Raw genomic sequence first — 27513 nt, 5'->3', positions numbered from 1 at the left:
CCTGCAATTAGCTCTTACTAATTGAGCTATCTTTATTCGTTGGTTTGATCTTAAAACAAAATTTGCTATACATATAATATAACTTAGGTCTTAGGAATTTTTGTCCATGGCACAAGCCACATCACAACATTGTCCATGTGAAAATGTTGTATACACTAGTAGCAAGAAGCTACAAGCGATATCAATCCTTGACTAGGTTCTGATTTTGCATACCTTGCATATCGTCATACTTGGGTGATGATGCCATGATATTGCACCAACACCTAGCTTGTGTGAATGAGGCCATAATAGGTTTGACGTGGATATGTTGACTTAATTAGAGATTGAGACAGGTAGAGACCATTGATTGAGTTAGTTTTGAGATGGATGGACACACTGACAATGTCAAGGACGTTAGATAACTACACTGTTACGGCACGTGTGCACATACACACACACACATAGCCCAAGGAGATGGTTGAGTGCAACGATTAGAAAAAAAAAAAAAAGTTTGTCAGCTAATCAAATACATCGCACCATGTACGGGGACTTCTTCGGAGGTTCGTGAGACTAGAGGTGAGGAAACTGACACATGCCATGCAGTTCGTGAGAAGGGATGCTATGGTCGAAATGAAGGTGTAAATTGGAAATAGATCAGTATGAGGAAGCCCATCACCTTTGTGGTGCTTTCACCTCCCACCTATCAAAGTGATTTTCTTTCACTTGGGTGGGAGAACCTATCTAGAGAAGGAGTTCCTGTGTAGATGCTTTCAGAGCATGTTCTTCCCAACCAACATTAGATAGATAAATAGCTCATGATACATATATAGATTTTATAGAAAGAAAGATAGATAAATGGCTCATGATACATAGATAGATATATGTATAGACAATAGAAAGATAAATAGCTCATGATATGTACATAGAGAGATAATATATAGATAGATTTTTTTTCTTCCAAAAAAACATTAGTTAACAAAAACTTAAATGATATATAGATAGATTAAGATAGATAGATAGATAAATAGCATTTAATAGTCGCCAACGGTTTGGTTTGAACCGAACCGAACCACGAAACTGTGGCTTAACGGTTGGGTTTGGTTCATGTTCAAGTTTTTTTAACGGTTCGGTTTTGTTTCAATAGTTAGAAACTGCGGTTTAACGGTTTATTATTATTATTTTAATTTAAAAAAAATTTGTTTTTAAACAATCTTTTCATTTTTAGGCCTTATTCTCACATTTTAGGAAAATCTTTAAAAATTTGAAAATTTAAAATAATGAAATATTTTAAATTTAAAAATTTGAATTTTGACCTATATTGGAAAACCGAAACTGAACCATGAAACCGTGGTTTTTACGAAATTTTTTCGACACTCTCAAACCGAACCGAACCGTTGCCGGTTGTTTATAACTCATAAGGTAAAGCAGAAATTTGGTGATGGGGCTATTTTTGTAAATTTGGGAAACGTTTTGGGGAGGGAGGGGCGGGGGGGGGGGGGGATGGAGATATTATCGTGATTTTTTCTTCGTCTTCTTCTTCTCAATTTTGTTCTTAATTTGATCCCCGCGCATTGTCTCTCTCACTCTCACTCTCACTCTCACTCTCTCTCTCTCTCTGTGCCTGTGTTGGAAGAAGAAGAAGAAGAAGAAGAAGGAGAAAAGCCATGTCCGAGGGCTGCTCCATAGCTTCTTTCTCTCTTAGGCCTGATCCTGGCGCCTCTCTCCCCCCTCGAAAACGTCTCCTTGCAGGATTCAAGCAGAATGGATGGTCTTCTTCTTCTTCTCCCTCCTCCACCTCCTCCTCCTCTCGTTCAGGATCCTCTCCTCAAGAAATTCGGGTAAACGCTAGCCTTCTACATGATGAATTTCCTGTGGAAGTACCAGAAAGTCAGATCTTTGATTTAGCTATGGATGAAGGAAACATAACTCTTGGTGAATTGCAGGCTAAGTCGTGTATTTCCACTGAATGCGTTAGGGAAATTAGAGATATTGAGAATGAGGGATTATCTATGGAAGAATCAGAAAGCAAGCTTACTGACTTAGCTGTGGAAAAAAAAGAAAGTACACTTGAAGAATTAGCTGCGAGAGATTGTAAAACATTTCATGAATTTAATGCTACGAATAAACCAGAATTGCTTGATGAAGTCACTGTGGGAAATCGGGAAATATTTGATGAGATGTCAGCTATGGAAAAACCTGAAATGTTTCTCGACCAAAGCACTGTTTCTGATAAGTGCAGGTTGCAGGAACAGAAATATAAGCGTCCAAATTTCAGTTCTCTTACAGATAGAACTATAAAGAAGGTGAAGAAAAGTGCCATGGATGGTGTAAAAGATTCTCCTGCACGGAGGGGTCTGGAGGAAAATCCTTTAAGTCCAAGTTCTCTTATCAGACCAATAGGGATGGCGAAAAGTGTTGTGGATGTAGATAAGATGAAGGAGAATGTTTCGAATGATGTAGTAAAAAGCTCTTCAACAGAGATGGATCTACAAGAATTGTCTTCTAAGCTTCAAAGTTCCAATTCTGTTATCAGAACCAAGAAATGTGTAATAGCTGATGTAAAAATGTGGTCTGCAGAGACTGACAGTTCTATCAGACCTTATAAGAAGGTGAAGAAATCTGTTGTAACTGATGTAAAAGCTTCTCTTGCAGATAAGTATAGTTCTCTTCCGAGACCTAAGAAGATGAAGGGAAGTGCTGTAACTGATGTGAAGACTTATCCTGCAGGGAAGGGTCATGTGCAGGAAAATACTTCCAAGCATCAAAATCCATGTTCTCTCATAAGACCTATAAAGAAGATGAAGAAAAGTGTTCTGAATGATGTAAAAGCTTCACCTGCAGAGATATATCTAAAGGATAACTCATCAAGTCTCAGTTCTCTTATCGGACCTATAAAAAAGGTGAAGCAAACTGTTGTGAATGATGTGAAGGATTCTCCTGCAGACATTGATCTGAAGGAAAATCCTATAGGCCATAGAACCAAGACAATGAAGAAAAGTGTTGTGAATGATGTTAAGATTTCACCCGCAGAGAAGGCTCCTGTGGAAAATATGGATCTTCAGGAAAATCATTCAAGTGTCAGAACTACAAAAGTGGCGAGAAATACTGTGGATGATGTAAAGATTTTACCTGCAGAGAAAGTTCTGCAGGATAATTCTTCAATTCTCAGAACTAAGAAGGTGAAAGAAAGTGTCCTAAATGTTGTGAAGGCTTCACTTGTACAGATGGAACTAAAAGAAAATTCTTCCAAGTGTCAGAGTCTCAATTCATTTATGGCTAGTCCTAAGAAGATGAAAAAAAGTGTTGTGAATGATGTAAAGGCTTCATTTGAAGAGATGGATTGTATCCCTGTGAAACATTCTCTCGTGAAAGATGAGGCCATAACTGTAGAGGAGGCAATTGCTTCAGTGAAATCACATGGACCAACAGATAATGCTGGCTGTTTCAAACCGAAAGTTAGAGCAAAGCGAGAAAACATCATTGTTGACGAGCTAATAAATTTAGAAAATGCCTATGATGGAGCATTGAGTCCAAGGAGAAATCCTAGCAGGCAGAATCATTGTAAAGCTACAGATTTATTCAAGAAACAAGAAGATCAGATTCATAAAAGCTCCCATACAATACCATCTATTTCTGACGAAGAGTTGGCTCGTCAATTGCATAGGGCAATGAATAGCTCTCCAAGGATCTCAAGATGTCTCTCCCAAAATCTTAAGCTATCTCTATTATAATGATGGCCTACGCTTTTTTCAAACCATTGATGCAACTATCCAGGTAAGCAGTAATCCTTCTAATGAAATGGATTCTTGTGTTTAGCTTGTTAGTATGGAAAATATCTTCTAGGGCTATGAAAGATATTATATGGTGGAACCAAAGACATGTGTATTTTGCATGCAGGTGTGTATTATATGAAAGATCTTGATCTGATGGATTCATTTTCTTTTATTTGCATCAAAATTTCACTGTTAAATAAATGATGTTATACATGGGAGAAGTTAAAGAGAGTAAAGAACTTGATCCTTCTTCGAGATTGCAAAGTTAAATTATTTAGAATTTAGAACAAGTTTCAATTGAGCTCTGTGCCTGAATAGGTGAGTATTTTGTAGCAGTCTTCACTGATTTGCTCAAAATTAAGCTTGAACCTGGAATAAACAAATTAGAACCTAGAGTCGGAATCAGCATTCAATCGACTAAAATTCTAGAGTCGATGTCTAGTACAAGCATGATAGAACAAACAAGTGTTTCTGTTCTTAGTGTGCATGCCATGTGCGCAATATGGCGAACCACCCTTGATCTTATCAAAGATGCTCAACAATTAGAATTAGAATTAGAATTTTTATCGTCCATAAAGAGGCCAGTTTTGACCTATGGGACCAGAGTATACATGTGTTCTTGATATGTGTCTCCTTCCTAAGAAGGGGTATTCATACATTGAAGCACAAAGTTTCTATGTGTGAATAAAGCATACACATATGAGCTCAACCTTCTAGGTGGTGTCTTTAGTATGGCACTTAAGTTATCACTTCCTCTTAGTATGTCAGCATATTTGGAACGAATTGCACTATATGTTGAGCATGTGAAGAGCAAGTGACATTCATCCTCTACCATGCCTTCATTGCATACTTTACATGTCTTCAAATTCGTTACATTTTGATACCATGATGCAATGTCAATACCTAACTTGTGAGATCAAGTGCGAAGTAGTGTAAGGGCTCAAAGAGAGAACAAGAAATGCTGAACAAGAACAAAAGAACTATTCTTGATGTAGCATTATTTCTTTTATCAAGATACAAGTTAATGTATGTTAATGTTGTGGTGCTGGATAATTAAGCAAAACTTATTGAAGTCCAGGTTAAAGTTAGCAATTTGTGATGTTCGACATCATTGCCATATTCTATATATTTAAATTTAAATCTTTCTCATGGGCAATCACAAGATATTGTAAGTATGCCTAACACTTCAAATTTAATTGGATAATGAGATGCTTGTTATTGCTCTTTCTTGGATTATTACGTAAATGTAGTCAAGTCATACCACCTTATTGATTTATACTTGTCTCAATGAAGGATCAAGACTACACTGAGAATTTTTCCCACTGTATGCATAGTTAGAGTACACATCATTTCTAAGACTTGTAGAATTTAAGCATGTTTTATTCAGCTAAAGTAAAATAAAGAAAAAATATATGTGCATTGATATATTTGTTCTTACATTAGCGAACATCAATTGAAACTGGTTTGTGGAACTTCCACTGAATGAACAAACAATATAACGAAAATTTACCTGGTGATGAATTTTACACAAAGAAGAAAACACCTACTAAAATTTTATTCTCATTAAGACTTAGTTATCACATCTAGAATGCTAGATTGCTCAATTAATGTAACACCTCGTTAGTCCTAAAGATTGGAGCCTCTTTTGGTATTCTTTACTCTTAATCAAAAGAAGGATTATGATAAGTAAGAGCCGAAACTGCGAATTGTGGCCTATACCAAACCCCTTAGTCTGAACAATTTCTGCAACAGAATTTCTACCTATTCAAGCCATGTATATTTGTTCCAAATTAGAGGAGATTCCATACGAGGAATCAGTCTAGACTCTAAGCATTCTTCTACCCAAGAAAGAAAGAAGGATATATTAACGTCTTTTAAGAGGCCAAAATTGCCTATAAGACCAAACAAGAGATTACATCTTACATCTTAAGTGTTGTCTCGTCTTTGAGAACAACAAATCAAAATAAAATAAATATTACTCAGTAAATAAGATAAAAAGAGACAAGGGAATCTGGTTTTCGTCACATGTGAGATTCTCAAGTTAGATATATTATAACTTTTGTCTTTGAAAGATCTTTAGCATAGGTCGATCTAGAATGGAGAGGTTTCCAAAGTGAGGGAAGCACCTGCGATGGTGGGAGATAATGGCCTTTATTTGTCGATGACAAGGGTGCTGAGGTCGTGGTCCATGGGGCTGGGGCCTACGTGCACGAGAAATTGCTATTGCCCGATCTATTGTAACCCCTTTGTTATGTCCTGGTCAGGAGCCCATTTGTGTATCCCTTGATTGACTTGTAGCATCAGTAGGAGTGATGGGACTAGAGACAATTTTGATTGTTCTTTGTGGATGAGCTTGTATGGCTGTATTATTGTCCTTCAACAACTTTTCCCTGTCTCTCTTGAGTTCTAGCAAGAAACGTCCTAGGCACCGATGGTCCTCATATTCCATTACCTTGCGTAGCGGGCCAAAGCCTTGTTTAAAGAGGCAATGGTATCTCCCTCTGATTTCATAAAAGACACTACAGTGACAAACATAGTTTTTTGCGAAAGGGCTTATATACCTTCCTATTTGATGCATTTTCATGTTTGTGATTTTGGGAGCTCTAGCACACTTACAAGCTCGAGGAGAGTTACTCTTATCTCTTGAACTCCCAAAATAGCTTATATTTCTAGCATGAGCTGTCAAAGTTACTCTTGCTAGATTACTTTTCTAGCATGATCTAGCGAGATGTATCAATGTTTTGCTAGATAATTTTTAATGTTCACATTGAAATTTATCAGAAAAATCTGCTCATATGAGAATTATGGATTCATACATCAATACAATAAACACATACAATCAATCACCTTAATCCGAGTGATAATTACATCTCTAATCTCTTGCAAGAAATAATAGTCACTTAACTGAATTTTAGTGGTGCTTGTTAACGATATCACCAGTATGAGTTTGCTCCTACAATGGAATGATAACCTCTTTTTCCCTCATCAACTTTTATGATGTTTGTTGAATCTAAGGATCATAGATGGTCAAGTTGAGGGTTGCTCATGCGATTTAATGTTCAGGCACAAATGGTTATGACTTGAGGAATATTCATAGCTTTTTCATATGTAACGAGGTGAAGGTTACACAATTGGTGGGACCTTGTGCTCCGAATGTGACTTCAGAGCATATGGGCCTTCAGCATTCCTTTGAATGGGTTGACTTTACAACCAAGTTCTCACTTTAGTGTTATGATGCTAAGTAATCTACCTCTGATTTTTTGTTGATGCGCCTTAGCAGAAGGCCGTGCACACCTTTTGTTGTACAGATCCTGAATATAATATATTGGTCTGGTTCTGGTTAATATCTTTTGAATGTCTCTATTCAAGTGACATGGAGTATGTTTGATAGGTGCATACAGACACATAACTGAAGATGTTTTGCCGGATGTTCTTGAAGTTAAAGTAGAGGGATGTAATGTTGTTTGTCAGTGGTTCTTTGCATTAATGTAGTGGGATATTATGCTCTTCTAGTGTGCATACTGATGTGTAACTGAATGTTTTTGATGGAGGTTCTAGACATTAAAGTAGAGGGACATAGTATGTTCTTTCTGTGAGAAATGCTGTTAATAGCAGCAGCGGAAGAGTTAGAACAAAATAGACACAACCAAGCTGTGAGAAGGCTATTAGACAGCAGTAGAAAAAATGGTTGCAAAGAGTAGAGACACAGCCAAAGAGTTGTGCTTGTTTGTAAGTAGCAGCAGAAAATAATCTTATTACAAAAGAGGTTGGTATAAGCCTATTTATACAAAATTGGGAATGGTTGTTTGGTAGTTAAGAGACTCTTGTACTACCAAACAGGTACAATAAACTAGGAATAAAAAGGGAATATCTTGGAAAAAGTGGAAGAGACAAAAGGCATTTAAAGCATTGCAGATTCTAGAGAGAGAAGGCATTTAAAGAGTTGTAGATTCTAGAGAGAGAAGAATTTGGGAAGAGAGAGAATGTAGTACAGAGATAATAAAGATGAAAGAGAGTGCAGGTTTGGAGCTGCCACCCTTCAACACCTCCTCTCAGCTCTAGAACGGCCATCAAACATTCAGTCGATCGAGGAGCTGATTAATGGCATGCCTTGGAAGTGGGAAAAAAAACATAGAGATTGTTGTCAGCATAACAGCTCTGAAACCCAAGAGAGAGAAAGAAGGTGTCAATTTTGTCATGCCAAGCTTTGAGAACTTGCTTTAAGCCATACAAGGCTTTGTGGAACCTGTAGACCATGTTTTTCTGCTCTAAAATCTCAAAACCTAGAGGCTGTTCAGCATCAACCTCCCCTTTCAAGTCACAATTAAGGCAGGCTGACTTGACATTCATTTGAAAGATGGGCCATTTGTTGTGAGCAGCAAGTGCAAGCGCACATCGAATAGAGGTGTACCTTGCTGTTGGAGCAAAAGTTTCCTCGTAATCCACTCCTTTAACTTGTGAGTAGCCTTTTGCAACTAAACGTGCCTTGTGCTTATCCAAAGTACCATTAGCATGGTACTTGGTCTTGAAAATCCATTTCAGTCCAATGACTTGTCGATGTTGAGGCCGTGGAACCAGCTCCCATGAATGATTCCGCTCAATGGAATCAAGTTCAACATCCATTGTTGCTTTTCACTTTGTAAGAACAAGGGCCTCTTTTGTTGTTGTGGGTTCTTGTGATTGCACAATAGTGCACAGTAAGGCAAAGTTGTATGAGTGAGGAGGCCGTTGTGACTTATGTGTTCGAGAACCAGATGTATACTCATGAAGTTCAGCATCGGAGAGATGAGAATCACGAATGGTGGCTTGAAGCCACTTGGGAAGTGGTGGAAGATGGTTTGTAGAGGGAGGGGAAACAAGTGGAGTTGAGGGAGAGGATTGAATTGTTGGTGAAGTTAGCGATTGAGTAGGAGATGGGGGGCTTGAAGATGAGACATCTTCGTCTAAAATAGGAGATTCCGGAGGAGCTGGGATTTCAACCATGAACTCAGGTGAAATCCTAGAATCATCCGGCTGAGACTCCACAAAATGAACATCCCTAGAGATGACTAGGGACTTTGACTCTAAATCCCATAACCTGTACGCTTTAGATTGTGTGCTGTAACCAAGAAATTTGCATTTCCTGGTTTTGGACTCAAATTTTGTCCTTTTATGATCTGAAATGTGAACATAAGCATCACAACCAAAGACTTTAAAATGAGATACTGAGGGCTTTACACCACCTGTAAATGCTTCTACAGGCGTCATTCCAGCAATTGCTTTTGTTGGGCAGCAGTTGATGATGTAGATTGCTGTGTTGATAGCTTCACCCCAAAATGAGAGAGGAAGATCAGATTGAGATAGCATCTCTTGGACTGTCTGGTTCTTCCTTTCCACGACTCCATTTTGTTGAGGAGTATTGGGTGTAGAAAATTGGCGAGCAATGCCTCATTGAGAGCAGAAATGGTGGAAAGCTTGGGAGATAAACTCTCCACCATTGTCCGACTTGATCTTTCGAACTTTCTTCGATGTCTCGTTCTCCACGAGAGCTACCCATTCTTGAAATTTTGTGAAGGCTTGCAATTTTTCTACAAGAAAAAAAACCCAAACCTTGCGGGAGAAATCATCAATGATGAGCATGAAGTAGCGTGCACCACCAAGAGTAGTGGTTTTCATGGGACCACAAAGATCTATGTGCACTAACTCCAAGATAGATGTTGCACGGTGAGTGGTTTCATGAAGGAAAGACTCTCGATGTTGCTTGCCATGAAGACAAGCAACACATGGGGTATTGGGAGTTTTGAAAATAGGAAGACCCTCAACTAATTGGGAAGAGGAGAGCTTTTGAAGAGAATCATAGTTGAGATGACCAAACCTAGCATGCCACAACGTGGGATCTTCTTGTGCCACCAATGCATGAGAGCCTTGAAGAAGATGAAGAAGATGAGATTTGGACTTTTCCAAGGGGCTATGGGAACTTTTCAGGCGGTATAAACCCCCTTCTTGTGTGCCATAGCTACAATTTGTAGGTTGTTGGTGTCAATGACTTCCAAAACTGAGCTATCAAAGTAGACTCCATAACCTTGCTTAGTGATTTGGTAGACCGAAAGTAGGTTGGCAGAGATGCGAGGCACATGTAGCACATCTTGAAGAATGACAGGTTCTTCATTTGAAGAATTGTTAAGAAACACATTACCCACACATGAAGCCTCAATGCTTGAGGCATCTCCTATGGAGATTTGGGAGGAGCTAGGTTTCACATCATGCAAAATGGATTTGTCATAGGTCATGTGTGAAGTAGCACCACTATCTACTAACCACTCATCAATGGTTGAGGTAGTTGGTCCAGCCAAATGTGAAGTATGTTCCTCAATGCCAAGGAAAACTGTTTCGGTTGAGGTAGTTGGCCCACCATGCTGAGTGGGCTGAGTTGGATTTCGGTGTAGGTTGATTTTCAGTAGAAGAAGAGTTCTTAGCATTGTCCCTTTTCTTTTTCCGACAATCTGGCTGAATGTGACCTTTGCAGCCACAATAATGACAAGTGAGCTCCTTGTAGGCTGGGTTGTTTGGTGGTCTTGGATTGGGTTTGTTGTAGGAGTTACCATTTTGCTTCCACTTGCCTTTCCTTGTCGCATGTAGAAGCATCTCATTGGAAGTTTGAGCACTTTTCTACCTTGTTGCCCTATCTTGCAGCATACCAAGAAATGTATTCATATCAGGTGTGCTGGGAAGAAGAGAAATTGTGTCACAAAATGCTGAGAATGACTCAGGCAACTTTATCATTAGACGATGCTCAAACTCACCTTCAGTTGACTTGCTTCCCAAAGTAACTAGTTCCTTTTGGAGAGTAACAAATTGCGTTATTTGATCCATGATGTTGGGAGTGTCATGAATCTTAAGATTTGCTAGTTGGTTCTCAATAGCTATCATTTGAGCATGATTAGCTTGATGGTACCTCTTTTTGATGGATGTCCATAGTTCATTGGCTGTCTCTTCATCTGTATCTTGAAATTGACGAGCGATGCTCGGTTTAATATTAAACATGAGGAAACCATGGGCACGAGAATCCTTATCTAGCCACACTTCAATCTCAGCGTTAGATGAGCCAACAACTGATTTGGTTGAAGAGGATGAAGTTACTGGTGGTTTCTTGTCACTATCACTGACTACATTCCATAAACGATGGTATTGTAGCAAGGTCTTTATTTGTAGCTCCCAATCCAAGTAATTGTTCCCATCCAAGATGGACTCTTTGGGGAGTTGGGGAATGGTTGATGAAACAATCGTGGCATGTGAGGCCATGGATATCCTCCTCTTGAGCTACAACTGGACAATTTACAGTTGTAAGTAGATGCTCAGTGTCTTCCTACTTCTCCCTAGATGCTAGGTGAGGCTCAGATGAGGGGAAAAGAAAAAAAAGAACCTCTGTAGGTTGGGAGGGTGGCTGCTAAGAGAACCTCCTCTATAGGATTGGGAGGGAGGGATAAAAGAAGAGAGGTCTGTGTGCTCTTTGGCAAAAAAAATCATGCTGAGGATATGGATACCTCACTACTCTGATACCATGTGAGAAATGCTGTTAATAGCAGCAGCGGAAGAGTTAGAACAAAATAGACACAGCCAAGCTGTGAGAAGGCTATTAGACAGCAGTAGAAAAAATGGTTGCAAAGAGTAGAGACACAGCCAAAGAGTTGTGCTTGTTTGTAAGTAGCAGCAGAAAATAATCTTATTACAAAAGAGGCTGCTATAAGCCTATTTATACAAAATTGGGAATGGTTGTTTGGTAGTTAAGAGACTCTTGAAGTGGCCTCATTACATTGTGCTTGAAGTGGCCTCATTTCAGACTATACGAGTGTTATAACCTGAACATAGACAAGTTTGCTTTTCTGGCTTTGTTTTGAGCAATCCAATATGCAATCTTAAATCACTAATAAGGATTCACCTGACTCTAGTATGTTCACGTAAATTTGTGCCTGGGTATGCCACATATATGATTAGATGACAGTTTCATTTGTTTTGCACTCAATTTATTTTCTAGATTTTGTTTGCTCTATGCTTTTGTGTTCAAGTTGTTTACATGTAGTGATCATCATTCTGTTTTAGTGGTTGTAAGTTATTTCTGAAACCTCAAGAGGCCAAATGTATCCATGGGTCAACACATGCATGCACATGGTTGAATCCTCCCAGATGCATGTAGATTGCCACACACCCTATTAAAATTAAATCGTCACTCTTTTATAATGGGTCATACTCATACTAACAGCAACGTTTTATGAGATTGAGATAGCTGTGTCAAAGTTTGGAAGATGAGATTATCCTTGAACATAAAACTGCATGGATTCTAACTAATTGCATGTTAACTACTTGTCAAATGTAAACACATTGTATATTCTATTTAAATGCTTCTACATATTTGAAATTACAGGATCTCAAACCAAGGTTGTTCAAGGAAACGAAGGCCAAATTTCTGGTGATGCAAGGTGCTGTGCTGCTGTTCATTCATTGGATGCATAACAGCATTGAGAACGTGCACAGCTGAAAGGAGCTGTTGTATGAAGAATCTTTGTAAAGTAGTTTTTCATTAATCTTTGTAAAGGGCTAATAGTATCCAACTAATAGTTCAAGAAGAACTAGAAATAATAGGATTAACTAGCATTATGCTTGACAACTTTGATTATGAGAAAACTAAAGGTGATAGCCCGGAACGGCTAAAATTTGGGATATTCTGATTTCATGTGCCACTCTCTCTATCATCTTTTGGAAAGACAATGCCTCCATGCTATGTAGATTCAAAGTTCACATTGAGATCAAATATCTAGCTTCTAATGAGTGTAAAATCTCGACATATCCTATTATTTATGGAATTTGTGCGCAATTTTTATTAAGAATAGTGATTGGTCTATGCGATAACCATCAAGGCCATGGTCAGAGTTTCAAATGTCCTATGCCTTGATTGTTCTAGGTTTTGATTCAAACGTCATGCATTTATTTAAATTTTGCAATTGGGCAACAGCCTCTTCCCATCTAGTAATGTGCTGAAGTCGAAGCAAAATATGGAATGCTTATAGTCGGGCTTATTCACCTGGTCAATGAATGTACAAGATTTGGAGTGGGTCAGGGAGTATTTCATTGGCATATCATTAAGTCAGGCTTTACCTTTACGTCATTTTTTCCCCTTGATAAGTGGTTCATAATGCTAAATTTTAAGGTCCCAGCTATTTATACAGGCTTTGGATTGGGTCAGGTAGAGTATTTTATCAGCATCTTGAATGCAGTGAGTGGTAGACAAAGGAATCACTTGTATTCAAGGTTATGTCTCCTCCAGTTTGAATCTTTCAAAGAAGGCTGCCACATAATCGAACTTACATTGCTTTCATTGTGGACAGGTTTGACAGGTCATAAAAGAAATTTGTAATATGTAGAAGATATGTATTTCTACCAGCAGCAAAAAGGGAATTACTAAAATTCGTGTATTAAAATATATAGAATCTTTGGTTATGTTCAGAATTACATCTGTACGCTTGAAAACCATAATCAATTAGATTGTAGACTTAATTAGCATGGTAATCATAATTAAGGATAATATACTAGCTTAAATTGATCAATACTGTTTTCTATTCATTTAGCATCTAATCAGAGCTGCTGGGATATGCCTAGCTTTAGTTGAAACAACATTACCAAATGATGCATGTAATCTATTGATTTGACAATTTCAGATATATGCACTTTCTAATTAGAAGACCAATTACCAAATTCCTTTTTTAACTAGTGCCAAGATTTATGGGCACTGCTCGTTTGTACAAATTTTGAACACTATGTTTTCTTATCATTAGTTACTCTGTCAAACTTGGTACCTACATTTTGTGGACATAGAAGAGTAATAAATATGTCGATAAATAAGGATGACATTAACCCAAGTGGATAAACCAAAGATGTCACTTGAATTTGTAATGCATTCCGAAAGTGTAATGGAGAGACTCAGCCTATGTATCCAAAACCACCATTGAAAGCCTTGTCTTTTAATAAGAACTTTTCATTCTCAACTACAGGAAACAAAATTGAAAGATCACTGAATTCTTTCTTTGTTTTTTCCATTTGCCCTTTGTCAACCTCCAAAAGAGCGATTATGTGATTTTGGAGATTATCTGGTCGATTGATCCCCTTCTCTCTCTTTTTGTCATGATGGGTGTTGAAATAATGAAATTCAGGGCTACTTTCCAGGTGTAATTTCTAAAATCAATTCATCTCCTCATCTCTTTGTTATGGGTTGACCAAGGGTGTTCAGGAAACAGAAAGTATTAGGGCCACTCATAGGGTATTACTGAGTAATTTCTAAAGTTTATTACTTGCCAGCAATCGTATTACTCATTTCTTAGAATAACATCAAAACCTGACTTTGAAAAATGAGAAATCACAAGAACTTTACTAATCACAATTTTTTTAATCAATTCTAACTTTTCAGTAGTTTTATTTTGAAGGTTTAGACATATGGGGTAGATATATAGTCTCTTTTCAAAAGAAAAGAAAGAGACCACCTCTTACAATGGGAGGTGATGATACATACACCTTCCGACATTAGCAGTTCAGGTTAAAGTCAATATACATCAAGAAGCTATCGATTATCGATGAAGTAGCCCCTCCATTGACTTGACTTTTTATGTGTCTGATGAGAATTGGTCTCTTCATGAAAAGACAAAAATTATGCAGAAAACATTGGATAATTAGTAGCATGTTTTCTGCTTTCAAGTGCTGAACCGTTCCTCAATGGGTAGATGCAATGCAACCAAACAAAGGTTTCTCTACGTTGAATGTTTCAGCACCCATTCAACAAGTGTACCAACTGCAAATCCTGTTGCTCCTTTTTTCTTTTCACTCCATACAGGACCAGCTATATCAAGGTGGGCCCATTGTATGTTTTCATCCACAAACTGCCCATAAAATATAATGATTTAGATATAAACATATTTTACAATAAATCATGTTCAACATTGAGGGAAAAGTGAACTATACAAAATTAGGAACAGGAAAATGAAGCCAAGATATGTTAAAAATACACCATACAAATGAAAAAGGAAAATATCACAACGATTGATGCCTTGTTCATGGCAGATGAGATGTTCTTCTCTTGATCTTCATTAAAATACATTACGAACATAAACAGAAATTTCATAGAAGTCAAATTAACTATACAAACATAAACAGACATTCCAAAGATCTAATGAATATCGATTCCGAAAGCTTTTGATGTATCCACCATCTCAATGAGCAACATAAAGGTATAATGTAGAAAGAAACATCAATACAAAATAACATGTCAAAGAGAACGTACAATTCTTGCACTCGAAAACCCAATATACACACTTCATAGCAATGCGCTTTGAAGAATAACATACCTGCTTTAGAAACAGAGATGCAGTAATAGACCCAGCAGCACGACCACCAGTGTTCACCATATCAGCAATACCAGATTTCATCGTCTCCCAGTACTCTTCCTCCATTGGCAATCTCCATAGCTTTTCTCCTGCCTTTTCACATGCTTCTGTAAGCTCATTTGCCAACTCGTCGCTTGGAGTGAAAAGACCTTTAAAATGAAATCACAAAATAAAATTCAATGCATTGCACCTGAAACAGTAACTCTAATTAATACATGGGTGGGGGGAAAGAAAGGCATAGCATCTATTGTTCTTGTGTTTTGGGTAAAGCAGATTTATTTATAGCTGATACACTACTTTTGGGGGGTACACGTGGTACAAGTGTTTGACAGCTACATTTTTTTATTGAAAAAAGTTATCATAATAGTTTGCATTTTTCTTCATTGCTATGCAACATACACAGTGCAGATGTTTTGACACTTGCAAAAGATATGCATTAATCTGTATATCATGAAATTCAAGAATAAATCTGGATGGTATACTTTCCATCTCTTACTAATATCAAATATCAATGAAAGAACTTGTGATTTGGGGCATTCAAACCAAAATGGAAGCTCTGTCCTGGAATGGAGCATGTTCCCGATCAAATGTCAACAGGACACTGCAAAGGCTCATTGGAATCCAACATTATATATTAATAGACGTCTGCAATAGTTGCAGTCATCTATGCCTCTAGCAGAAATTTGGAAACACCATTGAATTTGAATTTGAATATAATATTTGGATATAAAGAGCAGATAAAGATATACCTCCTATATTGTTGCCAAATGCAGCAATGCACGCAAACATAGATGCATAACATTTGGATGTAAAGAACAGATATATACCTCCTATATTGTTGCCAAGCGCAATAATGCAGGCACCAGTTAGAGTTGCTAGATCTACAATCTGCCAATAATACAAATTTGGAGTTCTTTATTACATGCCGAAGTAAGACCCTGCAACTGATATTGATTATGACTTTAAAGATCCTGTATTCATAAGAAAATCTCAGAGCAATTGAGATTGATTATGATTAGCAGATACTTCCAAAGCAACTGAGATTGATTATGGTTGCAAGATCCTGCATTCAAAAAAATACTCAAGCAAACACATCGACATTCTACAGACTCCACAGCGGCTAAAAAGTAGGATTTAGATATTTAAAGAGAAAGAGATGATTCATCAACAAACCTTGTGGACATCTTGCTTGCAGGAGTAAACCAGGGCATCAGCTAGTGTGAGTCTGCCTTCAGCATCTGTATTATTAACCTAGGTTGGAATGGACTGTTAAGAATCAGAATCTGTTTTATCAGCACAATAGAATTATTGCAATCATTCAAATGCATACCTCGATGGTTTTACCATTTGAAGCTGTCAATATATCTCCAGGTCTCATCCCTGCACCACTTACCATATTTTCACAAGCAGCAACAATGAAATGGACCTGTTGAACAGGATGTATCAAAAAGAAAGATATATTAATATCCCTAAAAACGCATAATTGCCTATGACATCTATATAGAGTTTACAGCTGTTTATGTATCCAAAAGACCATAATGACCTATGAGATTTAGAGTCCATAATGAAAAAACAAGAAAATGAAAGAATTAAAAAACCTTATTACAATCGAAAATGCGAATAAAAAATGAAAACGACAAATTAAAAAGAACAGCTATTTATTATAATGATTAAACACTTGCCTCCACACCAAGAGGACGCACTGCTGCAATTGCTTTTGCAGCACCTAAAGTAGCTGCTGCACCTCCCATGTCAAACTTCATGAGTTCAATCATTGAGCCTGGCCCAGTTTTCAGATTATAGCCTCCACTGGAAACAGCACAAAGAACCATTTGTAAAAATTTGATCACTACAAATATCCATTAATATATGTGCTCAATTCATGTTCTCATTTTTATCATGGCTTCAATTTTGGGCAAAACATATGCATAATCTGAAGGCATGGAAATATGTTTCAAATTTGGCTTGATCTGTGCAAGGACTTATACACCACTGGCAGAGTAAAAAGAAATATTTGAGTGGATTAGCTTCACATAGACAGCATTCAATTGTTAACGCTATGTGTAATCATTTGCTCTGTGTGAAATGGAAACAAAGGGAAAATAAAGTTTTGGCAAAATTCACAAATACATAACAGGGTTTAGATCTTCAAAGTCGAAGGCTGAGGCTGAACATTAGAAAGACAGAAATTGTGATCTTTAATAAAACAGTCTAGTGGACCAGGAGATCAGCACCTAACTTCACTTTCAGATAGGACAAGATGGAGTACAGGAATTTCCATATATACAGGTGCAGTGTTTACATGATCTATCCTTTTCATGCTAGAGGTCCCTGGTGACAAATTGACTGACATATGCAGCTTTAGGTGGATCGGAGAGAATCTGCTCAAAAATACAGTTTCAAGAATCCCATACCAAAGAAACCTAAAAATGATCATAGAGTAGCCCAAAAGGGCATAATGGCATGTTTTTACTAGCAGTCCATATGGGTTGTCCATTTTTAAGGCATCCTGCCCTATTCCATTACTGTCTGCTGTCACCTATAACTGTAGTTACATGGGTTGCAACGAGTATCCACGCCCTCTTTCACACATGAGTTATGTATGTGTATTGATTTCAATGATGCACATTAGTTGCATTACAACAATTACCTGTCAAATGTCAATCCTTTTCCCACAATTGCCAGCTTGATTTTCGTCTCACCCCTTGGAGGCTTATACTGTATATGAATGAATTTTGGGGGGTTAGTGGATGCAGCAGCAACTCCTAGATATGCTCCCATCTTCAACTCTTTGCATTTTTCCTCATCAAGAATTTTTATAGTCAAGACATCCCCAAAGCTGGTTCCCAAATGTAATGCCTCTTCTGCAAGAGCATCTGTACATTTATATGGAATAACTTTAACGTTTAGGACATTTCTTTATAGAAAAGTAAAGAAGCTATAAAAAATGATTCCGGCCTATTATGAAAATTTTACAGAAATGATAAGCCAACATACTCGGTGTCAGCACATTTGGTGGTGCATTTACTAGTTCCTTTGAAAATATTATTCCTTGAGATATTTTCTCGGCAATTTGAAGTTTTTCATGCAATTCTGTTTCATTTCCAAAGCCTATAAGTTCCAAACTCTTGAGGGATGAAACCTTTTTCTCAGCTTTGAATCTGAAATCTTCATGCGAACCAAGAATTGCACCTGTAAGGTAGACCAACAAACATGATTTAACTAATTTCACAGCCATGAATGACATAAATTCATTACTCTTCATTGAAAGGGAATAAAAGAGAATGATACCTATGGCAATGGATCGTGCTCTTCCTTGTAGGGATTCTTCTACCAAATCTTGTGAGCTGGCGAGGGTAACAGCCAAGGTGCTGGCTTGCACTGTCTTAGCCATAGCTGCTATTGACTCTCCGACTGCCTTCCATTTCGACGAAGATGTTGATCCCGATGCCTCAATACCCACTAATCCAATTCTTTTGAAACCAAATCCGGGTAACCTTACAGAAGTAGATTGACCAGGTTTCCCCTTAAAATCCTCTTCTGCTATGACTGCCCCGAGAATGCCTTTCAAAAACTCATCGAGCTTTCTCAACTTCTCATTTTTAAAAACACCACTTTCATCTTTCTCCAAGTCCGAAGATGACAATCCAACAGCTAAAATATCTCCTTTCCATTCGGTAACATCAATATCAGAAGTTGAAATCACAATCTGGCATAGCCACATCATGAACGATATTCTTAAAAATTTGGAAATGCACAGTTTGATAGAAAGAAAATAGGATAACTAGACAAAAGAAAATAGGAATAAAGAAAACAAAGTGGGCCGAACCGCCATGATTGTGATACTACTTTGTTCTTCCATAATTCCATGAAATGAAGAGGAGCCAGAAAGTTGTGCTCTTTTAATCGAAAGATTACATGAATCTATATACATATCCTTAAACAAAATACTGAGGAACATTGACATGCCATTTATTTTCACAAGAATTCATCTAAGGATTCTTGTTATATATGTATGGGACAGTATTAGATGAAAATTCAAGTTCCCGTCGTAAATTTAAATATGCAATATTTGAAGAAATATCCCCATTGATTGATGAACTTGTATGATGACAGGAAATGTTTTCTGCTTGGATTTGTTTTCAAATTCACAAAAAAAGGTTCTATAGCTTTTTGTCCAGAAACCATGATGAGATGCTTCGTCACTGATTAAGGATGTGTATCTTCCACAAACAAGGATAAACAAACAATATAGAGAGACATGAAATGTATATCGACAAAATGTTCAGCTTTGTTGATATACATAAGTGGGATAAGAGACTGTGCCGCCTGGGTTACCAACAGGTTTCTTCCCCGACAAAATGTAGTAAAATAACAACACATATAACTACAGATGTATGCAAAAGATTTAATACCTAAAGCTTCGACATTGTTAATATACACACCTGTGGGAGGAGAGACTCGGTAGGATTAGTCAAGCCCAAGGAGGAGAAAGAAGCCGAAGCCGAAGTCGAAGCCGAAGAGAATCGAGGTCTGAAAGGATGCACGACACGATGATACGATCGAAGATGGATAATCGGCCTTGACTCTACATTGGTATGGTAGCTTCGCCGACTGTGATTGCTTCTGCTTCCAGGGGAAGAGGGAAGGAGGGCTGGCTGAAGGAAAAGGGGGCCGCAGAAGAGAGGGAGAGGGCAACGGGCTGCAAGGGTTGTGGATGAGCTCCGGGCAATCACCATAGCTCCTGCCATGGCCTCAAATCTCTGCTACTCCAACTCTAGCATCAGATGGATGGACATTGGATATATATCTACATATATATGTATGCATAGTATGAACCATACGTGCATTCTCGCATTCGAGAATGTTTCAATCGCTCGAGTATGGTAAATACCATACTTTTGTATTCATCCTCAAATCTCTCTGCTACTCCAACTCTAGCATTTAATTAGATGGATGGACATTGGATATATATATATATATATATGTATGTATGTATGTATTAATAGTAGGAACCATATGCTCATTCGCATTCGAGAAGGTTTCAATCATTCGCGTATGGTAAACGCCCTCGAAGTATGGTAAATACCATACTTTTGTACTCATTATTTATTATAAGGTTAATTTTTTTTTTTAGGTAAGAAAGAAAGTTAAGATAAAAAGTGGTTTAAAAAAAAAACTTACGAATGTTTTGATAACATACGTATGCGTTTTCATTCATATGAAAAAAGAATATTTGCCATTGCATTCCAGTATATTAGGTACTATGCTTTTGTATTCATTATTTATCGTAAGATAATAAAAAAGCTTTAAGGTAAGAAAGTTAAGGTAAAAAGTGTTTAAAAAAAACACATGAGAATGTTTTGATAACATACTCATTCGTTTGCATTCGTATGAAAAGAATGTTTGCCAATGCATTCGAGTATACTACTACGTACTATGTATGTATGCATGTCTATATGTTATGTATGTATGCATGCATGCATGCATGTATGTATGTATGTTATTGACCCGTGTAGTAATTTGTGCCTCCACTTGGGCAGCTCGGACATCAGCCATTGTGGCCACCCTCGTTTAGGAGCCCTAGCATTTCACTTGCTCCTACACACCCAGATTTAGGAGCTTCCCTCCCTTGCCCATCCTAGCTCACTGCCTGAATTGAAAAATGTTGGGTCTTCTTGCCGAGAATTCATACGCAACTCTATGGCTCTGAATAGAAATGCACTCTTCCAGTGTCCGATGAATGTCGGAGAAGCGGATGTAAAAATGCATTCTTGAGATCCAAAAAAACACTATCTACATCAACAATCCAAACTAATCATTGATCCTTCTTTGTGCGTTATGTGAGAGGCAAAATAAGTTTTGAGTAATCCTGTATAAACTTGTGATAGAAGTTTGCGAATCCTAGAAAACATTACAACACAGGCTTTCGTTCACATCGAGTGAGCGCCTCCCCTATCGAAACAAGAAGTCCAATTCTCCTCACACCAATTGGACACCGATTAATGAGGGGAAATAAATGCATGTTGCTATTTGATGTGGAAAATGTTGCACTTAGTTTCAAGTCGTGCAATATTCGAGTAAATTGATGTGTAGCGCTACCATCAAATGAGGAAAATGTGAGTGCTAGTTGTGAGTGAGGATAGAAATCCATGTGGATGTGACATGTGAACATTGGTGTGCATGATCTTGCTTGCAATCCTAACTATGGAGGACATAGTTTAAGAAAAAGTACATGAAGACCACATTCTTCGTGGTGATAGCAAGGAAGAGGTGTTTTACGGAGTAACCGATTGGGCTTTTCAAACCCAGTACGTAGAACATGGTTTGACGGCTGAAAAGAGCTCATATGGTTTGTTGGTTTGCAATGGTACTAGAAGTTTGGCTCATTTATGAAGTTGTAAACAATATTTGTTTAGAAAAGAGGTTTTTTAATTGTCTAGAAACTGGTGTTCAAATGAAAATCCAATCTTGATCAATTTATACATGGATGACATGGTGATTACAAGAAAGTCCACAAGAACATCCAAATTCTGACGTAAAAATGTCATCTTGAAATCCAACATGAAGGACATGGAATGAGGTTCAAGAATATCCTAGGTATGCAACTCATTTGAGATAGGAACCATTTATCGCAAGATTAATGATTGCTTCTCCAAGGTGCTTGCACAATACTTCCACATGGGTTGGCCCAAAGGTCTTAGTACATTGATGCTAGACTACTTGACATTGCACAATGCGGACTTCCCAAAGTCCACTCAACAAGAATTGATGCAAAAAGCGCCATACTTATCCATCGTCGATAAGCATTTCATGGTAACAAAGGCAATAAATTATTCAATTTACTCCTTTATTACCATGAACTATATAGTTGGGATCCCCCTTCATTGCTTCCCAATGCTTCTACATTGTCACGTCTCAACCATGTTGTGGTCATATTCTGTTAAGGGGCCATTCATCCACTCAGTGATGTTGAGTTCATTTGCATTCCACAAATCATCAAGAGGCCACATACATACACATCACTTTGTGTTTATTAGTGTTCGACATATCATCAAGGGGCCACAATGCTTGCCACAACACATTGTCTACTAGAATACCACGTACTTGTTTTTGTTACAAAACCAGTGCCCATCATGGTGTGTTCCTTGTACCTTGCATTGCATCTGAACCCTAGTAGACTATCACATACATTAACATTCTATATTGACATTGCATTTGTTGTTAGAGTCATAAGCAAGTTCATATACAAGCATAGGGAAGAAATGAAGGGGGATCCCCACTATCCAACACCATAACAAAGAGCAAATCGAATAAATTATTGTCTAGAAACTTGCATACATAACTATATGCTCACCTATGTTCATGATGCAAAGAAACCTAAGGAAGCTTGGGAGAACCTATAAAAGGCCTTCGTCATCAGCACCACTATACGAAAGTTTCAACTCTAACAAGAGTTGAACTCGCTTCAACGAAGATGGATGAGTCTCAATGACCATACGCTCAAAATCAAGTATTCTTTGTGAAGCACTTGATTTGGTAAGTTTGAGCATTGAGGATAACCATCTTCACTAGAGAAAATTTCATCCTTCTTCAATTGGACCCAAGTCCTTGATGTAATGTAATCCAACTAGACGAGTCATCTCCTGAATTGATCTAAAATTGATCTTATTGGTGAAAGAAAACCACAATGGGGATATAAACAATCTTGGTGTGGATAGCCAAATTCTATTCTCACAAGGGGATGAAGGATCCACATTTGAATGTGGATGTGAAGGAGGAAGAAGAGTGAGAAGAAGAAATTATGGAGGTAGACAACACACGTGGTGGAAAATTACTCGTGACATGAGAATGGAAGAGGAAGAGGAAATTTTGAAAGGAGGCATAGTGACAATGGCAAAAGAAACCACCCAAACTAACCTGAAGTTGGAATCAAGGATTTTTTTTCAAGATCAAGGGAAAATTCTAGAATAAGAAGATCAACTCCGAAATGGATTTGAACTTACCAATGATGCTTCCTGAATCCAAACTTGATGACTATGTGACCATATTTGTGATGAATCACCAAGCGAACTCCATGAAGACTGAATGACATATGGTTTGTGGATCCACATGCATCAAACCACACAAATAGCCTTAGACAATAGTTTTGACAATTGAGAATGTCCAAAGAACTTGGTTTGATGGAGACACGAAACAATGCAACACATATGATCCGCCATGTTTGTGATGTACCACTTGGTGGTAGTAAGAGCAAAGTTACTTAGTAGTTTCTTATCAATATGACTCTCAACCAATGCATGTTTTGCACCCTCACATACATCATATGCATGTGAGCACCTATATAAAGAGAGGGAAAGGAATTATCAAGGCATCAGTGAATCGATCAAGGAATCAATAAATCATCAAAGTAATAAATCAAAACATTGTTATAGGTTTAGGGTTAGGGTTAATGATAATGGTGATAAAGTTAGGAATAAGGTTATTGATGATGATGATAATGAAGATGAAAATGGTGATTGTGATGATGATGAAGATGATGAGTGGGATTGATAACGATAGAGATGTTGATCATTGTAGGGTTGATAGCATGATTGATAAGCAATGGGGGGTGGGGGGTGGGGGGTGGTGCCTAGAATGGCTCCACCCCCCTCCCAAGGGGGTTCAACGTGAGAGAGGGAGAGAGAAGAGAAAAGGTGTCAAAGAGAGAACTTATTCATGTTTTATTCATTCCCCATAAGGGGGTTAAATAGTTACAAGAGGGGTAGATATATAGGGGTGCAAGCCCCATTGGCCGTTCACACTTATCACTCACTCCCACCGCTTCTTATCTATCCACTCACACCCACACTTATATTCACACTCATAATCATATACATTACACATACATACAACAACATTAAGTCTCTTCACCCTAGCTTGTCACACTCAACTCTATATACATCTCGTATGGTAACAGAAATAAATCAAGATAGTTCATCAGCAAAGACTCTCGTCTTTCAAAATTAAAGTCAAGGGTATGAATCAAAGTTTGGTAGAGATAAAGTATCGTCTTTGCAATCGAGCATTGTAACTTTGGTAAAATCGTGTATTCTTAATATAAGAAATCTTGTTCTTATCATATACTCTTACTTCTTGAATCATACACTATCTCTATTGTTGGAGGTGGTCGTCCTAAGATCCTGAACAATTTGATAATCTTGTCTAGAACAATGGTACACATTGTGTACATGTTGAAACAAAATAGACATATATCAATGGAAAGCTTGAGAGAGACAAAGAGAGAGGGGAAAACATAGAGGCGTCAAAATACAATATTGTATTATTAAAAAATGGCAACAACGACCTTACCTTACAAGCTAGGTTACAAATAAATTATATACTAACCGAGCTAGGGCAACTGCCCTTTATGCTATTTACACAAATAACCTATTATAGTTTGTCCAATGGGGTAATGTGAATACGTCCATTATATTACCATATTCGACACCCCCCTGTAATGGGTGTATTACAAAACAAATCTATAAAGGAATGAACTAAAATTACAAATACAACAAAGAGATGATAAATTGTTGCCAGCCGAAAGTCCCTTGCCAAATCGACTAAGCCGAAGTTAGTTGCCAAATTGGTTGAGCTAAAGTCATCTTTGTGCTCGATTCGACTAGGCCGAAGTCATCGTTGTGCCCAAATCGATTGGGTCGAAAGCTACGCCCATTAGCCACTGAATCGGCTGAAACTGATATGTTGAAAGACATTTGGTCATCCCGTCCACAACATTGTCGTCAATGGAGATCTTCTCTAGGTCGAGCTTACCCTTGATTATTCAATTCCTAATAAAATGATATCGAACTTCGATATGCTTCAAGGTGTTGTGGTGTACCAGATTCTTCGCCAAAGCTAATGCTCCTTGACAGTCACTGAAGACAATTGGAGCCGAATTCGGGTTGGCTTGTCGAAACGTGCAAGCAAGTTGTCTAGGACATAGTGCTTCTTTAGCCACATCGAACGCAACGACATATTCAGGTTCAATCATCGATGTAGCCATGCACTCCTAGAGTTTCGAACTCCATGAGATAGCTCCATGCCCGAATCGGAAGAAATATTTGGATGTCAGCTATCCAAACAGTCGACAAAGTTCAAGTCAGTATAACTGACTAAGCGTGAAGTTTTGTGCAGTTCGAATTTAAGGATGCCACAATCCTGTAAGCCCACTAAATATCATATGATATGCTTCACCGTAGTCTAGTGTGATCGGCCAGGGTTGTGCATAAATTTGCTCATGTCTCCTACCATGTGTGCTATGTTTGGTTGTGTCACAACCATAGCATACATTAACGAGCCAACAATTGGTGCATACAGTTCCAACTTCATATTATCTTCGTCTAGATCAAATGTCGGGGAATCTCTCAGAGATAGTCAAAGGTTGGCGTGTAGCGGGATCGAAGCAGATCAAGACAATTGCATGTTGAATTGCTCCAAGATTCGTCGGATGTAATTAGCCTAAGATAGAAATAATTGTTTCTTTGCACAATGCCGAGTGATTTTCATCCCGAGAGTGTGACGCATAGGACCCAAGTCCTTCATGGAGAATTTCAACCACAATTGCCAAACAAGTTCAGCAAGCTCTTTGACATGTCGACCGAAGAGTAGCATATCATCTATGTATAGGATGAGGAAGATGGGTGACCCATCTTGTGCATTCCTCGAATAGAGGCAGTGGTCCTCATCGCTACTAGAAAATCCAATTGACTATATGAAGTCGTTGAATTTTTTATAACACTGTCGTGATGCTTGGTTGAGGCCGTATAGACTCATCTTGAGTCGGTAGACTAGATGTTTCTGATCTGGTGACACAAAGCCTTTCGGTTGCTCCATATAGATTTTTGTCTAAGTCACTGTGCAAAAAGGTCGCCTTCACATCTAGCTAAATAAGCTCCAAATCCTCGGCGGTGATGACTCCGAGTAAGAATCGAAGTATTGTCATCTTGACACTGTCACCGATGCATATGTTTGCTTTGATCAAGATCGAGACCATTGTTGATGCTACATTCTTATATAACATGGTCTGGACACATGCATGATTCATCAATACTCGAATACATGCTTATATAGCATGGTTTGGACACATGCATGGTTTAGAACCGAAGAAGCAGGTCCATAAAAAATGTTGGGAATATGTCCCTCCAATGGGAGGAAGAACTGCCTAATCGGAAAGCCGACAGTCGATGACAGGGAAGATCCGACTGTTCGGAAAGCCAACAGTCGAAGAGTCAAAAACAGTGAGTCGATTGTTTGAAGATTCAACTATTATTATTATAGTAATAATGATGATGATGATGTGTGGAAACAAGTCCCTCCATATGGGAAAGAGAGAGGAGCCGAGTTTATGAGTGTTGAGAATCAAGCTCAACTTGGTCTAGTGTGTGAACTCACCTTGAGAGTGAAGAGACACTCCAACGGTCAAGAGTCACCATTATGTCACCACTTTGTATTCTAGCATTTAGTATGAGTCATAGAATCATATTCTATGACACATAACTTATGAGCTTTCACATTCCCCATGCTCCATGAGGCTTGTAGTTAATGAAGAGAGAGGGTGACTACATAAAGCACCCTCCTCCCACCTTGTATATTGTTGAGTCGTTCTCCTTTGTCAATATACTTTTACATTGCGTATTCTTTGTGTTTCACTCTCACTCACTCTCTCTCTCTCTCTCTCTTACACACACACATAACTCACATCTCTTCCGTTTCACAAGAATCCATCTCTTGATTCTTTACATGGTATCAGAGCGATTTGGTAGCTCGATCTAGCCCATTCGCCTCATTGTGATCGTGTGTTGTGCTCTACGCCGACGACCAAGAACCGGCTCATAGCTATCGTAGCTTCGCTACATAGCTCGCATTCGAAGAGAGAAGAAGAAGAAGAAGAATCGACATAATGAATACTCAAATGGGGAGCGCTCTCCCTACCGAGAAGTTGGATCGAAACAACTTTGCATCTTGGGAGTACAAGATGCACCAATACCTTGTTGGACAAGGCTATTGGAGCTACATCAAAGGAGCGCATGAAGACCGACCCGCCGAAGCAGCTCCCGGATACGCGACATGGGAGCAAGCCACAAACCGCGTGATGTATTGTTTGGTGACATGTGTTCACGACCACATGCTCGATTACATTCGAGAAGCCAAGATGCCGAAGGAAGCGTGGGAAAATCTACGAAAGATTTTCGCCGCCAACACGACCGCGAGGAAGCTTCAACTCCGCCAAGAGTTGAACAACATTCAACAAAGGGACATGTCCATCACAACATACACCTTGAAGATCAAGGAGCTTTGTGACTCGCTCAGCT

At 38.3% G+C, this 27513-nt stretch overlaps 2 protein-coding genes across 2 annotated transcripts; one reads left to right on the top strand and one right to left on the bottom strand.

Moving 5' to 3' along the window:
* Window positions 1-1575: 1575 nt before the first annotated feature.
* LOC147860888 (PHD finger-like protein) lies at window positions 1576-12557 on the top strand. Its single transcript, XM_087323566.1, has 2 exons — window positions 1576-3753; window positions 12154-12557. Exon 1 carries the CDS (start codon window positions 1644-1646, stop codon window positions 3708-3710), a length of 2067 nt encoding a protein of 688 aa, XP_087179692.1. The 5' UTR covers window positions 1576-1643; the 3' UTR covers window positions 3711-3753; window positions 12154-12557.
* Window positions 12558-14149: 1592 nt separating this feature from the next.
* On the bottom strand, window positions 14150-19963 carry LOC147860887 (leucine aminopeptidase 1-like). The gene is made up of 10 exons (XM_087323470.1): window positions 19606-19963; window positions 18452-18869; window positions 18158-18352; window positions 17811-18036; window positions 16843-16969; window positions 16491-16586; window positions 16334-16411; window positions 15988-16048; window positions 15122-15309; window positions 14150-14656 (listed from the first exon to the last, which is right to left on the bottom strand). Exons 1-10 carry the CDS (start codon window positions 19909-19911, stop codon window positions 14528-14530), a joined length of 1824 nt encoding a protein of 607 aa, XP_087179596.1. The 5' UTR covers window positions 19912-19963; the 3' UTR covers window positions 14150-14527.
* Window positions 19964-27513: the final 7550 nt, after the last annotated feature.

The sequence above is a fragment of the Azolla caroliniana genome, unplaced genomic scaffold (genome assembly GCF_043228905.1).
Source record: "Azolla caroliniana isolate FFs.n. ecotype wild unplaced genomic scaffold, voAzoCaro1.0.p SCAF_8, whole genome shotgun sequence".
NCBI classification, from domain to species: Eukaryota; Viridiplantae; Streptophyta; class Polypodiopsida; order Salviniales; family Salviniaceae; genus Azolla; species Azolla caroliniana.
The sequence above is the reverse complement of the archived record's forward strand: the minus strand, read 5'-3'. Positions and strand labels throughout refer to the sequence as shown.

Coding starts and splice junctions, on each gene's coding strand:
- LOC147860888 (XM_087323566.1), top strand. CDS start 1,644: ATGTCCGAGGGCTGCTCCATAGCTTCTTTCTCTCTTAGGCCTGATCCT.
- LOC147860887 (XM_087323470.1), bottom strand. CDS start 19,911: ATGGCAGGAGCTATGGTGATTGCCCGGAGCTCATCCACAACCCTTGCA. Junction 18,870..19,605: donor CCGAGTCTCTCCTCCCACAG/GTGTGTATATTA, acceptor TGGCTATGCCAG/ATTGTGATTTCAACTTCTGA. Junction 18,037..18,157: donor ACCAAATGTGCTGACACCGA/GTATGTTGGCTT, acceptor ATAAATGTACAG/ATGCTCTTGCAGAAGAGGCA.